This window comes from Pongo pygmaeus, chromosome 10 (genome assembly GCF_028885625.2).
Source record: "Pongo pygmaeus isolate AG05252 chromosome 10, NHGRI_mPonPyg2-v2.0_pri, whole genome shotgun sequence".
In the NCBI taxonomy this organism is placed as follows: Eukaryota; Metazoa; Chordata; class Mammalia; order Primates; family Hominidae; genus Pongo; species Pongo pygmaeus.
In genome coordinates this window covers 23,352,811-23,364,901 of record NC_072383.2, presented here as the reverse complement: position 1 = coordinate 23,364,901, position 12,091 = coordinate 23,352,811, and the positions used below count along the sequence as shown (strand labels likewise).

Genomic DNA, 12,091 nt, shown 5'->3' with positions numbered 1-12,091 from the left:
ATACAAGCAAAGGTAAACAGGCCTTCAGTTGTGAACTTTTATGTTAATTTGGCTAATATTTGGGCTGTGTTTAATATTTGCTATAGCTGTGAGTATCAGTCTTCAAATTTCTCCAATGTTCTATTTTTTGTTTCTCCTGTCTGGGCTTGTCTAAGTACTTCTCCTCAGAGAGAATCTGTGTCTTGTATCTTTTTCAGCTGTAATCCACTGATACTATATCAGAGCCATACTGGTGTGGTGATAAGGTGTGGGAGATGAGAAATGTTCTATAATCTTATTATTACATTTTAGTGTTTAGTGGCCCTGTGTCCTTGGACAATGAACTTTGCAAGTGTTTCTTAGCTTTATTTTCCCAGCTTAGGAGAGAGAGAAAGCCTAGAGGGGACTGGAGTGGAAGAAATGCCCTTCCCTGAGATGAGATAATGATATGGTAAGGTTTTCTGCCCTGAAGAGTAGGGCTTTGTTGTAGATAATCTTCTGGGTTTATTTCAGAGTGGTTACTCTTCCCTACCCATGTAAAACCCTAAGATGATCTTTCTCAGTTTCTCTTCCTGAAAACCTGGTGATGAAACAGGAGAGTTCCCTTATTCTCCTCACAGAACATGCAACAGGGGTGTGGCTTGCTCCTTTGGTGGCCCTGCTACTCAAACTCCTAGGGGGAGCATGCAGATGGGCAGGTACAGAGGCTGTGGGGAGCGCTTTTGGGCTTTGGCCCCATGGCAGCATCTAGGGATGGGTGTCTGCAACTCCTGAAGCCCAAGTGGGCATGTGTTACAGTGTGCTTTTTCAGCTTTGCTGTCTGCAGATGGCTTGTGTTAATCAGCTCAATAGACCCTCTGCCTTATTGCAAGGGCAGAGGGCCAGTGTGACAGCTTTCTGTATCCTGAGCTCTTGCCCAGTGTTTTGGAAAAATCGGATCACATGTGGGCTGGAAGGATCAGCGCAAAGTTTTATTGAGGAGTGGGGGTGGCTTTCAGCAAGATGGATGGGGAGCTGGAAGAGGGGGATGGAGTGGAAATGTGGTCTTCCTCAGGAGTTGGGCTGCCCAGCAGCCAGACTCTTCTCTAACTGTCCCTGGCCAAACTCCTCTTGGCATCCGGATGGCCCTGCTCTTCTCTCTTTCTCTGCCATGTCGTTCCGCCGTTGCTGGTCTGCCCGTCTGCTGGTGTCTGCTGGTGTGTTCTTCTGCTTTGCTCAACATTCAGCTGCTTGCATCTGTGCCTGCTAAGTCCTTAGGTTTATATGGGAACAGGATGGGGGGGCATGGTGGGCCAGAGTGGTCTTGGAAAATGCAACATTTGGGCACGAAAACAGGAGTGCCTGTTCTCACTTAGGTCTGTGGGCACAGGCCTGAGGGTGGAGCCATCTCCAGGGACACTGCCCTTTTTTACCCAATATTTCCCTGGCCCCTATCCTGTGTCAGTGAGATTCTTGGAGGTAGAACTCATAAAAAGTGTGGAGGCCCACTTGACTATGATCTCCAGGAGTTCCTGATTGTGATCCCCAGGAGTTTCTCCCTTTCACTCTAGTCCACACTCAGCCTCCAGCAATTCCACTATGCCAATTCCAAATGACCACTGAAGCGTTCCTACCAGTTTATGGCTTCAACATCTTCTGCTCCAGATAAACATACCTCAACTCTGGCTCTGGATTTGTCCATTTCTCCATTTTGGAGGAGGGGGGAATTGCCTTGTAACTTTAGTTCTTTGTTGAGCCCAAGTAAAGTTGTAGATTTTCAGCTTTCTTGCTTTAAATAAATCTAATCCCAACATAATTTCCAATCTTTTGCATGCATTTTCTTCTTTAAACTTCCATTATTTTCTGTTTCCTATTTTCTAAAATTTCACTGTTATATACCTTTGGTGTAGGTTTAAAAAATTCATTATATTGAGTCCTTAATGAACCCTTAAATTTTAGGATTCTTTTTAGTATGTCTTTGAAAATCTTCTGCTTTTTGTTTCTTGTTGTTTGGATATTTATTTTTTGTTTGAGTCTATAATTTGTTATCTTGTTTACCCTCTTTTATATTTTTGGCCTACTTTCTGGGATATTTCTTCAACTTTGTAATTCAACTTTTCTGTGAATTCTGTTATATATTTTGTTACCATATTTTCAGTTTCAAAGGACTTTATTTTTAGTCATCTGAACATTCCTCTTGTTCTTGCTTCATTGGATTGTGTCTCAGTCCATGTGAGAATATTAATTATGGTTTTTATTGAAGATTTCTTATGTTTCCTGCATTATCATTTTTTCCTAGGGTTGACTTCTGTGTGTGATTATTTGCTTGTTTTGTTTCTGCTTTCATGTTGGAGACTCTCTTCAAATGTCTAGGGATCCTTGACTCTCCCCTCATATTTAAGAAGGGGGCCTTAAAAAGAGGCCATGAAACTCGGTGTAGGCAGAGCTTATCCACTAATGGGTCTCACTAGAGGGTGTTAGACAGGGATTTGGCCATTCGATTGGAGATCTCTTAAACATATCAGAATCTGTAGGTGTTCTCTTTTGTGCTGGTTAGTCTCTAGAGAGTTAACCTCCTGTTTTAAGCCAGGTTGGGGAATAAGATCTAGATGTTTCAACTGCTCCTTTTTAAAGATTTCCAACAAACCTCTTACTTTGTTTCATTCATTACCTCCATCTCCAGAGGTCCTAGGTGCCTTTATTTCTGAGCCTTTCAAGAACTCTCTAGTACAAATTAGCTTGATTCTTGTTGGCTTCTCTCTATGTTCCTCAACTTTCTGTGCACGTGGACACACACACACACACACACACACACACACAGAGTTACTTGAAGGCCCAGACCTTTCTCTCTCCTGATAAGTCAGTTAACACTTGTTTAATTGCTTTCCTGCTTGTGAACTTTTTGACATCCTTTGTCTGCTTTTGTATTCCTTCTTTTTCTCTTGTTCTTCTGAATCTTTTTCTCTTTTACTCCTTTACTCTTCTTTTAGTGAGGTCACAATAGGGAGTGGAGATAAATAAATGCATTTATTCAGATAAACTATATTTATAACCTTTCTCAGTCTACATCCTTATTTACCTTGGTGTTGTAATTGGTTGTGAAACAGGCATCATTTTATGCTTTCGACTGGCCATTCCAAGCCATTCTGACAAGAAGAACTTGAGCAGAGACTGAAGAATGGCCTTTTAAAATTTTTATCTCAAATCACTGACAATTCTGTTTAATCTGGACTCCTGCCTTCACATTTTTCTACTACACATTTATAGAGTTTTAAAAGTTGTTTAGTCCCTGAGGAAATCCTGTTTGTGTCCACTAAGCATACTTAGATGCAGAAGTATAAAAGAATACCTAAGCTACTTACTATAAGTCATACAAATGAGATGGCTAAATATCAATTAAAATATTTTCTTTAAAACATTAAAACTTGGGGATTCATACTTTTCCTTAAACAGTGATGCCTTGGCAATAGACTGAATAAGTTTGAGGATCTCATTATAAAACCAAGCAACAATTATTTGTTGAAGTGCCTGAGTTGATACCTGGAGGAACATGAAGAAAATGTGAAATATTGTTCTTGCTCTTCTCCTAGACACTTAGCCATGCCCTGTGGAGTCCTAATTTGATCAAAAGCACAGGCTTTTCATTTGATACATAAAACTAAATTCCCTTCCTGCCTAGTTGGTGAGACATAGTTATATATGAAAAATGCTAGCAATACAAGACAACACAATACAACACAACACAACACAACTAAGTGTTTAATCATCTGTCAGAGCCAGAAAATACTATGACATCAGAACAGGAGGTCAAAGAGAGTAGAAGCAGGTACCACAAATATTTATTGAGTTCTCATAAAGTCTATGTTTTAGGTGTCCTGGGAACACATTATTGAATGAGAACTTTCTAGATAACTTGGCTTGGTCTTGAATAATGCACTGGATTTATACATGGGGAGAAAAAAAAAAAAAAAACCAAAACCAAACATCCCATGAGCGGATCCCATGAGCGGATCACAACACTGTGACAGGACTGAGACCTGTGTGTGATATGGTTTGGCTCTGTTTCCCCACCCAAATCTTATCTTGAATTGCAATCTCCGTAACCCCCCTGTCCAGGGCGGGACCTGGTGGGAGGTGATTGGATCGTGGGGGCTGTTTCCCCCAGGCTGTTCTCATGATAGTGAGTTCTCACGAGATCTGATGGTTTTATAAGTGTTTGACAGTTCATCCTACACACGCATTCTCCCTCTTGCCTGCCACCACGTAAGATATGCCTGCTTTGCCTTCCACCAGGACTGTAAGTTTCATGAGGCCTCCTCAGCCATGTGCAACTGTGAGTCAATTAAACCTCTTTCCTTTACAAATTACCCAGTCTCAGTGGTATTCTTTATAGTAATGTGAGAATGGACCAATGTAGTGTGACTTGGAAGGGTGAGAGCGATGACCTGATTAGATTTGGTGCTCATGTGAAGAAAAAGCAGGGAATAAGTTTGGATTGTTGGGTGGGCAAAAGCCCACCAAGATAAGAGAATTCTTAGTTTGCAGAAGAAAGAAAAACAGCACATTGTGTCACACAGATCTTTTGATATAAAGCATGACTTTAATGCATTCTTATGATATTAAATAGGGAAACATTTACATAGCCCTTTCATAACTGTAATATGCCTTAGTTTTGTCAGTTTATTTCTTTGCTGTTTACTCTACAAATACCCCTTGAACTTGAGGAAGAAAAATGGGAATGATTTGTGTTTTACTTAAATTATAAGATCAAAGATGGCAGATGATTTATCCAAAGCCCAGGCAAGTAGGAAAAGCCCCCCCTTCCCTTCCCCTTTTCCAGAATAGAAGACAGTTGGCTGGTTACTTTGCAGGACTTAAGATGATCTTCATTTTAAAGAATCTGTATCAGCCTCCACTGTGGTAAGATGTGACTGGGATTTCAAGGTTTCCCCTGTCTCTGCTGATTTACCTAAGTAGGACAGAGATTTCTGGGGCATGCCTGCCGGTGGAGGGCAGTAGGTCACTCAACTAAGAGAGCACAGTATTGTTGAGAAAATGACACTAAAGTGGTCATCTGGGATGCTACTTCGCTTTTGGTAAATAACTTTGCAGCAACTTCTCAAGTTCCACCTCTCAGTGGAGACGGATGCCAGACAAAGATACCAGGCACCGTAGCCTAGTCGGCAGAACAAATGGAGTTATAGCCTTAGATTTTGTTTTCGTGATGACTAAGCTGACCAGGTTTCTTCTTTGTCCTTGCACACTTTATGCTTGACGAGATGCTTAAGCAAATAGAATAGGTGACCGCTAGGAGGTACCCGAGCTATGCGTCGGCCGCCGGGGCGAGCAGAAATGGCTAACAGCGACTCTCTCGGCTCGGTGGGTCAAGGCGGGTGGCGCTTTTCCAAGGTCGGGGTTGCGATAAGCTTATCGCTTATCACAAGCAAGAAGGGCAAGAAGGACGTCTAAGAACCAACGGTCCTTTAATCTAAAAGGCCGCGCGCCTCCAAGGCAATGTGACATCTTGAGGTCTAGTGTTCGGGCACCAGCTGCCTGCACATCTGGATGCAGCACTGCCTTTCCTTGCAGGGAGGAGGCGAGGCGGAGGACCCCGGAGTGCACGCACCTCCTCGTGCGCGCGCTCGCTTGCGCCCGTGAACGTGTGTGTGTGTGTGTCTCTGTGTGTGTGTGTGTGTGTGTGTGTGTGTGTGTGTGTGTGTATGCGCGCGCGCACACGGGCCGCGGCTCCGGGACCAGCTAATGGGGGTGGGGGCCCAGGAAGGAATAAATCTCCGCCAGCCTCCTCGCGCCTGGCTGCGGGTTAATATCCAACCAGTTAGAGAAAGACGAGGGTGACGGCAGCAGGGTGACAGCCTGGGCACACCGGCCGCATGTCGAAGGATCAGGATATTAGCCAGTCTCCGCCACACTCAGGGACTCATATATTTCTATTGACGGGGGGCTGTTGTTTTTTATTGTCTGCCGTTATCTCCAAGGAACAAGGGCACGAGTGAGGGGTGCGCGCTCTGGGCGAGTGTCGCGGCTCGGATCGGGTCGAAGGAGGCAATTTTGCGGGTGGGGGAGGGAGGGGGAGACCTTGATTTCCACCAATCCCCGGGCGTTTGTCTGCGAAGTCCGGGGCGCAGCGGAAGGCTGCGGCGCGCCGCTGAATTAACTGATGAGAGCGAGTTCTTTTCTTCTCCGGGAGGAGTGGGGAGCGAGGGTCCCGGCGGGCGAGGCGGAGGAGCCCGGGGCAGGATAGCGGTCCCGGGCCGCCGTGGAAATTTCCAAGGACTTGGTGCGGCGCAGAGAGCGCGTCTGGGGGGGTTGCCTGGCGGCGCAGCAGCGCGGGAGGCGGCGAAGGGCGCAGGAGCATCGCTCGGAGGGGACCAGGGGACGCCACGGGCCAAATGTCTGGGAGGGAGCCGAGCCTTTTCCCGGACCCTCGCCGAGGGCGACCGTGATGCTGCAGAACCGGCGGGAGCAACTCGCCGCCGCCGCTCTCTGCGCACTCGGAGACCCCAGCGCCCGCCTTCTGCAGGGGAAGCGACCATGGCCATAGATCGTGACTTGCCCCCCAGCCACTTCCCCTAGAAAGAAATCCTTGGAAAAGTTGCATTTAAAAAAATCCTTGCTCTGACCTTTGGCGCCGACGGGGCCGAAGAAGCGTGCGTGCGTTTGCAAGCAAGAGAACGAAAGGTGTGTGTGCATGGGGGGCCGGCAGTGGGGGACCCTCCGCTGCCACTTCGCCTAGCTTTGTGCTGAGGCCCCGGCCCCCGCCCCTGGGACGCCGGGGCTGCGATGAGCCCCTGCGGGCGGGCCCGGCGACAAACGCCCAGAGGGGCCATGGCTGTACTGGCGTGGAAGTTCCCGCGGACCCGGCTGCCCATGGGAGCCAGTGCCCTCTGTGTCGTTGTCCTCTGTTGGCTCTACATCTTCCCCGTCTACCGGCTGCCCAACGAGAAGGAGATCGTACAGGGGGTGCTGCAACAGGGCACGGCGTGGAGGAGGAACCAGACCGCGGCCAGAGCGTTCAGGTACTCCTGCCCTCGCGGCTCCTCCCCTCTAGCGTCCTTTCCTCCCCTAGTGCAGAGGACAGGGTCACCGGCGAGGACCGCCTCGCAGAGGCATCCCTTTCATCCGCTCTTCCATGTCCTTTCCCTCCATTTGTGCCATTCCCAACCTGGAGACTTTAGTCAGGGTTCCTTCCCCACCCCTGACCCCCAGAGATGTTCAGACACCTGCTTTGCCCATGTAAAGACTCGATGCATTTCTTCCCAAAGCGGAGTTTTATTTAACAATTTACGGATAAACAGAGGGAAGGAGAACCCAGGATAACTTAGTCTCTTGCACTTAATGAGAATTTACCTCTTGGGCTCTGCAGACATTTGAAGCTGTAGGGAACAAGAAGCAGGTAAAAGCCATCTCCCCGAGGTGGAGTGCACAGTCGGTAACATAAATCCCCGACGTTGGAGTGATGGCCAGTGGAAACATGGACGGATCCCGCAGCTTTGCGCAGTGTGCCCACAGCAAGTGCATAGTACTGACTGACGTCCTACTAAGAGACGATACTGTGCAATTTTTGTGTTGAAATCTCGAACAACTTTCTAGTATTATTATCTCATCTTGTTGACCACAAATTGATTCTTTAGAAGGATGAGTAACTTCCCCAAGGTCATTACTTATGACCTGTGGGTGCTGGATTTTTCATCACTTAAAGCTCCAAAGCTCCCAGCTCTTTTTATTGGCTTAGACTGTGGATGCCTGTGGAAGATGGGAGATGTACTTTAAGTAGGCACCTGAAGTCAGAAAACAAACAAAATCCCCAAGCCAGGTTGGAAATCAGAACTCTGAGGATCGCTCAGAGGTTGTAGATCCGCTTCCTTTCTGGGAATTTTAGATTAAATGTCTAAAAATAAGTTACGGCAGCAGGGGTTGTGTAGTTAGATTGGAGGGAAGGCAGAGCTGCTTCCCCTTCCTCTCCACCTCCCCAGGCATGTTGAGGGAACACACGGGTGCTTCCACCACTGCGAGGTGCCCCTTTCACCTTTAGTCTCTGGGGCTGAAGATGCTGCTGTTGGCTTCTTCCTGTGATTGTAGCGGTCTGGGTGGTTGGAAATGATCTCCTCTGCTCTGCAGAGGATCTTTCTAATCAGTGCAAGGTCAGGTGAGTTCTAATGTAAACATTTTTCACTGCAGTTATTTACAAATATTCAGGAGCATCTATACATTTTAAAAAACTTTTTAAACATATGGTTTCCGTCTCCTTCTTAGGCCTCCTCCTGGAAAGAGGGTTAAAAAGATAACAGAGCCAATTTGTTTAGAAGAAGGCAACTGCATTCTCCTTGGAAGGGAGGACTTTCCTTCTCTCTTTTTAGAACTCTACCATCATTGAATTTAAAAATAACCTCACTCTTCCCAAAAGTATCTAAGGGTTAATTTTTTCTTTCCTTCACAGTATTGATTGTGGGACTCAAAAGCAGGCAAAAGGCACCACATCCAGCAATTATTTTCCCTAAAGATAGAAAGCACTTTCATTTCAAGTGATCTAAGGAAATGAGTTAAGAACTTCCCATTGGTTTGCAATGAAAGAGTCCATTTTTTTTTAAATATAAGAAGAGGAATAATGAAGCCCTGTTAGAGCATAGATTTCTTGTTAGAGGACACAATCAAGTGGAAAATGCTTCATATTCTGAGAAACACAGGCCGATAGTTTCTGAGACGCATTTGTTCCATGCTTTCTGTAGCCTGGAGTAATTTTCAGTGTGTTTGGCTGTTATTTGGTCTGGTCTCTATGTGCAGGGAATTACTTATTAAAATCCATACACTATGAAAACTACCTAAACACATATCCCTCAAAGTTAGTGGCTGTAAAACCATGTAAAAGGCACCATTGCTTATTGAAATAAGTTTGAGCTTCAGAGTAGAATTCTGAATTTCTACACTGAGTATGCCGTGACTAGATAAACAGCAGAGAATCTTTGGCAAGTTACTATATTTTTTGAGTCCTGGCTGTCTTGTTTATCTACATTGCAGAGTTGTTAGAAGGTTTACATTTTTAATAAAAACTGATGTCAAGTATCTGGTACATTGTGTACCAGAAAATGGTTGCCTTATAATTGTTATAAATTATAATTTCTGGTATATGTTACAACTTAAATAAGGAAATCTGGGCAGCCCATGAGAATTTGGAATGTTCCTCCTGCCAGATTTACAGGTAAACATTATTGGTCCCTACCCCTCTCCCCAGCCATGTACACTTACGCTAATGAACAGGGACAAGACATTTTGAAAGGTAGGAGAAGTTTCATGGTTTGAGTTAATTATTTTTTACCTGTGCATTTAATATTCTTTAACATTTGGATTGTTAGTATATGGCAGTAGTGTTTATTTGATAAATATTAGACCGGTCAGTCAGAAGCCATTATCATGTTAAGGAGACACAACTTTGACAAACAAGCATCTGTTTTTCTCCAGTCTGAAACATCTTCTGCATAAATACAAATATATGCACACAAATGCACAAGGTGCACTTATATGTGGAGATATATGTGCATTTATTCACAAATCATGGAATGGTGTCATATATGTGTAAAAATATAGATGTGTATACATACATAAATACAAACATTTACAATCAGTCAATTAACCAATATTTCATGAGTGACTACTCTGCATCAGATATGTGTTAGGCCCTGGGGGATAGCAGTGAATAGGATGGATAGATTGCCTCCTCTAAGAGCTTACCTCCTAGTAGAGGATGATTGACACACAAATAAATACGATGACTTAACATACGGTTAAATTCTGTGAAGAGAAAAGAGAGTGTTTCATTATGTTTATAAACACCAAAATTTAAGATTTTATTTTGCCCTCTGTGCTTCCATTTACTTTTGTAATTTTCTTCTTCTAGCTCAGTACTTGATATGTACTGAATTCTCAGAGAAGAACCTTGTCAAACTGCGTAGGAGATGGCAGGAAGAACGTAAGAAAGCTGTAAGAGTTTTGAACAGAACAGGAAGTTTTCCTAATGTTTATGTGGTGATAGAAAGATAAAGGAATCAATAGATCCTATTATAGAAACTTTCTTAATTCTTATTGCTTTTGATTAAGTGATATTGTGGGAAATGCCAAACCAAAGCAGTGTTTGTTTCTTCCATCAGATCCTCACCCATTTCATTTGCTCCTCAGAAATGAACCTGAATTCAGAATTTATGTGCAAGGCTTTATTTGTGGCACCTGACATGGTAACGATAATAGTAACAATTAAGCTAACAAGTTATTGGTGCTTATTATCTGCCTGACACTATGCTAGTATGTATTGTCTCATTTAATCCTCATAAGAATCTTGTATAAATTGATATATCATTATCCACATTTATGAAAATGAACATGCCCTGGTCTTCAAGGGAGTTGCTATAATCCCATGGAAAAGACAGATAATGTATACAATTAACTAACTGGAAATAGGGCCATCAAAGAGAGGAAACATAGCAGAGTGAAAACCTTATGGATTTGGGAGCTGTCAGAACATGGTTGGAATTCTGGGTGTATCCCTTTCCGGTTGTGCAATCATTGGTAAGTCCAACTCTGAGAGCTTCAGTTCCTCCATTTGTAAATTGGGGCTTGTAAGAATGTCTTACAAGTTTGTGGAGAAAATTACATGATAGCATATAGACAGCACCTGGAATGATGCTTGCCACATATCTCTGTTTAATACGTGATTGTTATAACAATAGAAACACCAGTGAAGGGCTGGGGACGTTCCCAGAACATGACATTTAATTCTACTGAAGGGAGGGAAATCGGGTTTCAGAGAGGGGGTGGTGTTTGGAGTAAGCCTCCAAGGATGGTAGGGTGGCATAGTGGTAAGAGGTGAGGATAGAAGTATATGCCAGGCAGACAGAACAGCAAAGATCAAGGCGGAGAGATTTAGAAGTGCCTGGTGTGTTTACTGTATGGAAAGTTGTTAAGTCACCCATGGAGACCACCATAGAAAAGTGGGCTTGGTGGTAAGACGAAGCCAGGAATCTTTGAATGTATTTAAGGTGTGGCTCATTAGAAATGGACAAACATCAAGGATCTAATGGTACTGGCTGCGTGTTAGCTATCAGCAGAGGTGGCACATCACTGTTACCAGTGGGTTTGGGAACTAGAATAGAGGTTAATACAGTGAAGTGGTTGTTTTGAAAATTCTGTCGACTCATTGGGTGGTAACCATTACTCTAAGCAGTCAAGTTCTTTCTTTTTCAAAATTCTGAACAAACGACTATTTTCAGCAGTTCCACCTTTATGTGGCCTCTTTTATTTGCCTATTTTTGAATCCAGGGATGTTAAAAGCTCAATTTCCATAATTGTCCTGGTGGCAGGAAAAGGGCATTGGGAGTGGAGGGGATGAGCGTAGGTGCAGCCATCTGTACAGATAAAATGTAAGTTTAGTGTTTGTAAGTTGGGGATTTATGGAATTCACTTTGAAAAGGTAGTTTAGGAAAAAAGAGGATTTAATAAATTTTGGTGCTCAAGAAAATATGCTACAGTTATGTTGCAAATTTACAAATGTGGAAAAAAATCTCATCAGCAATAATCGCAATAGCAAAAATCAATCACTAACACTTATTGGATACGTAAAATATACCAGGCCTAGTTCTTAGCACTTATATATGTTTTTTTCCCCCGAAGCAACCTTATAAAGTAGGTTTGTGTATGTTCCTTGTTTTACAGATGAGGATATGGAGGTTTAGACAGATCCATGAACAAAATGATGGAGTTTGATTTCCAACCTGGAGCTATTTAATTCTAAACCTTATGCTTGTTCCCTGCTAATTTGGGATAAATGAAGCAATGCTGTATACATCTCTCTTATGATTTGGCTCTGATTACTTCTCCAATGTCATCTTTCATCAGTTTTTCTTTTTATTCTTTGCTAATATTGGAATAATTATGGTTCCTGAAATAGTCCAGGCTATATTGGTTTTGCTCGAGCCACCCACTCCACCCGGAATGACTCGACTTTAAGGCCACATCTCCTGCCTTTTACCTGGCCAGTTCCTTCTCATCTCTTGACAGTGCATTATCGTGGTTAAGAGCAAAGGTTCTGAAGTCAGCTGTGTTCAAATTCTGATTCCATCACTTG

The 12,091-nt window shown here is 43.7% G+C and overlaps 1 protein-coding gene across 2 annotated transcripts in view; it reads left to right on the top strand.

Annotated features, from left to right (window-relative positions):
- Positions 1 to 5,690: 5,690 nt before the first annotated feature.
- The window catches only part of ST8SIA1 (ST8 alpha-N-acetyl-neuraminide alpha-2,8-sialyltransferase 1), a 139,291-nt gene continuing 132,890 nt past the window's right edge, over positions 5,691 to 12,091 (top strand). Inside the window, exon 1 of one of the 2 annotated variants that reach the window (XM_054445464.2) lies at positions 5,691 to 6,995. In XM_054445464.2, coding sequence (XP_054301439.1) covers positions 6,760 to 6,995 — 236 coding nt within the window. In that variant the 5' untranslated portion in view covers positions 5,691 to 6,759. The remainder of the gene's footprint in view (positions 6,996 to 12,091) is intronic. The other variant, XM_063672505.1, reaches the window with a different exon arrangement.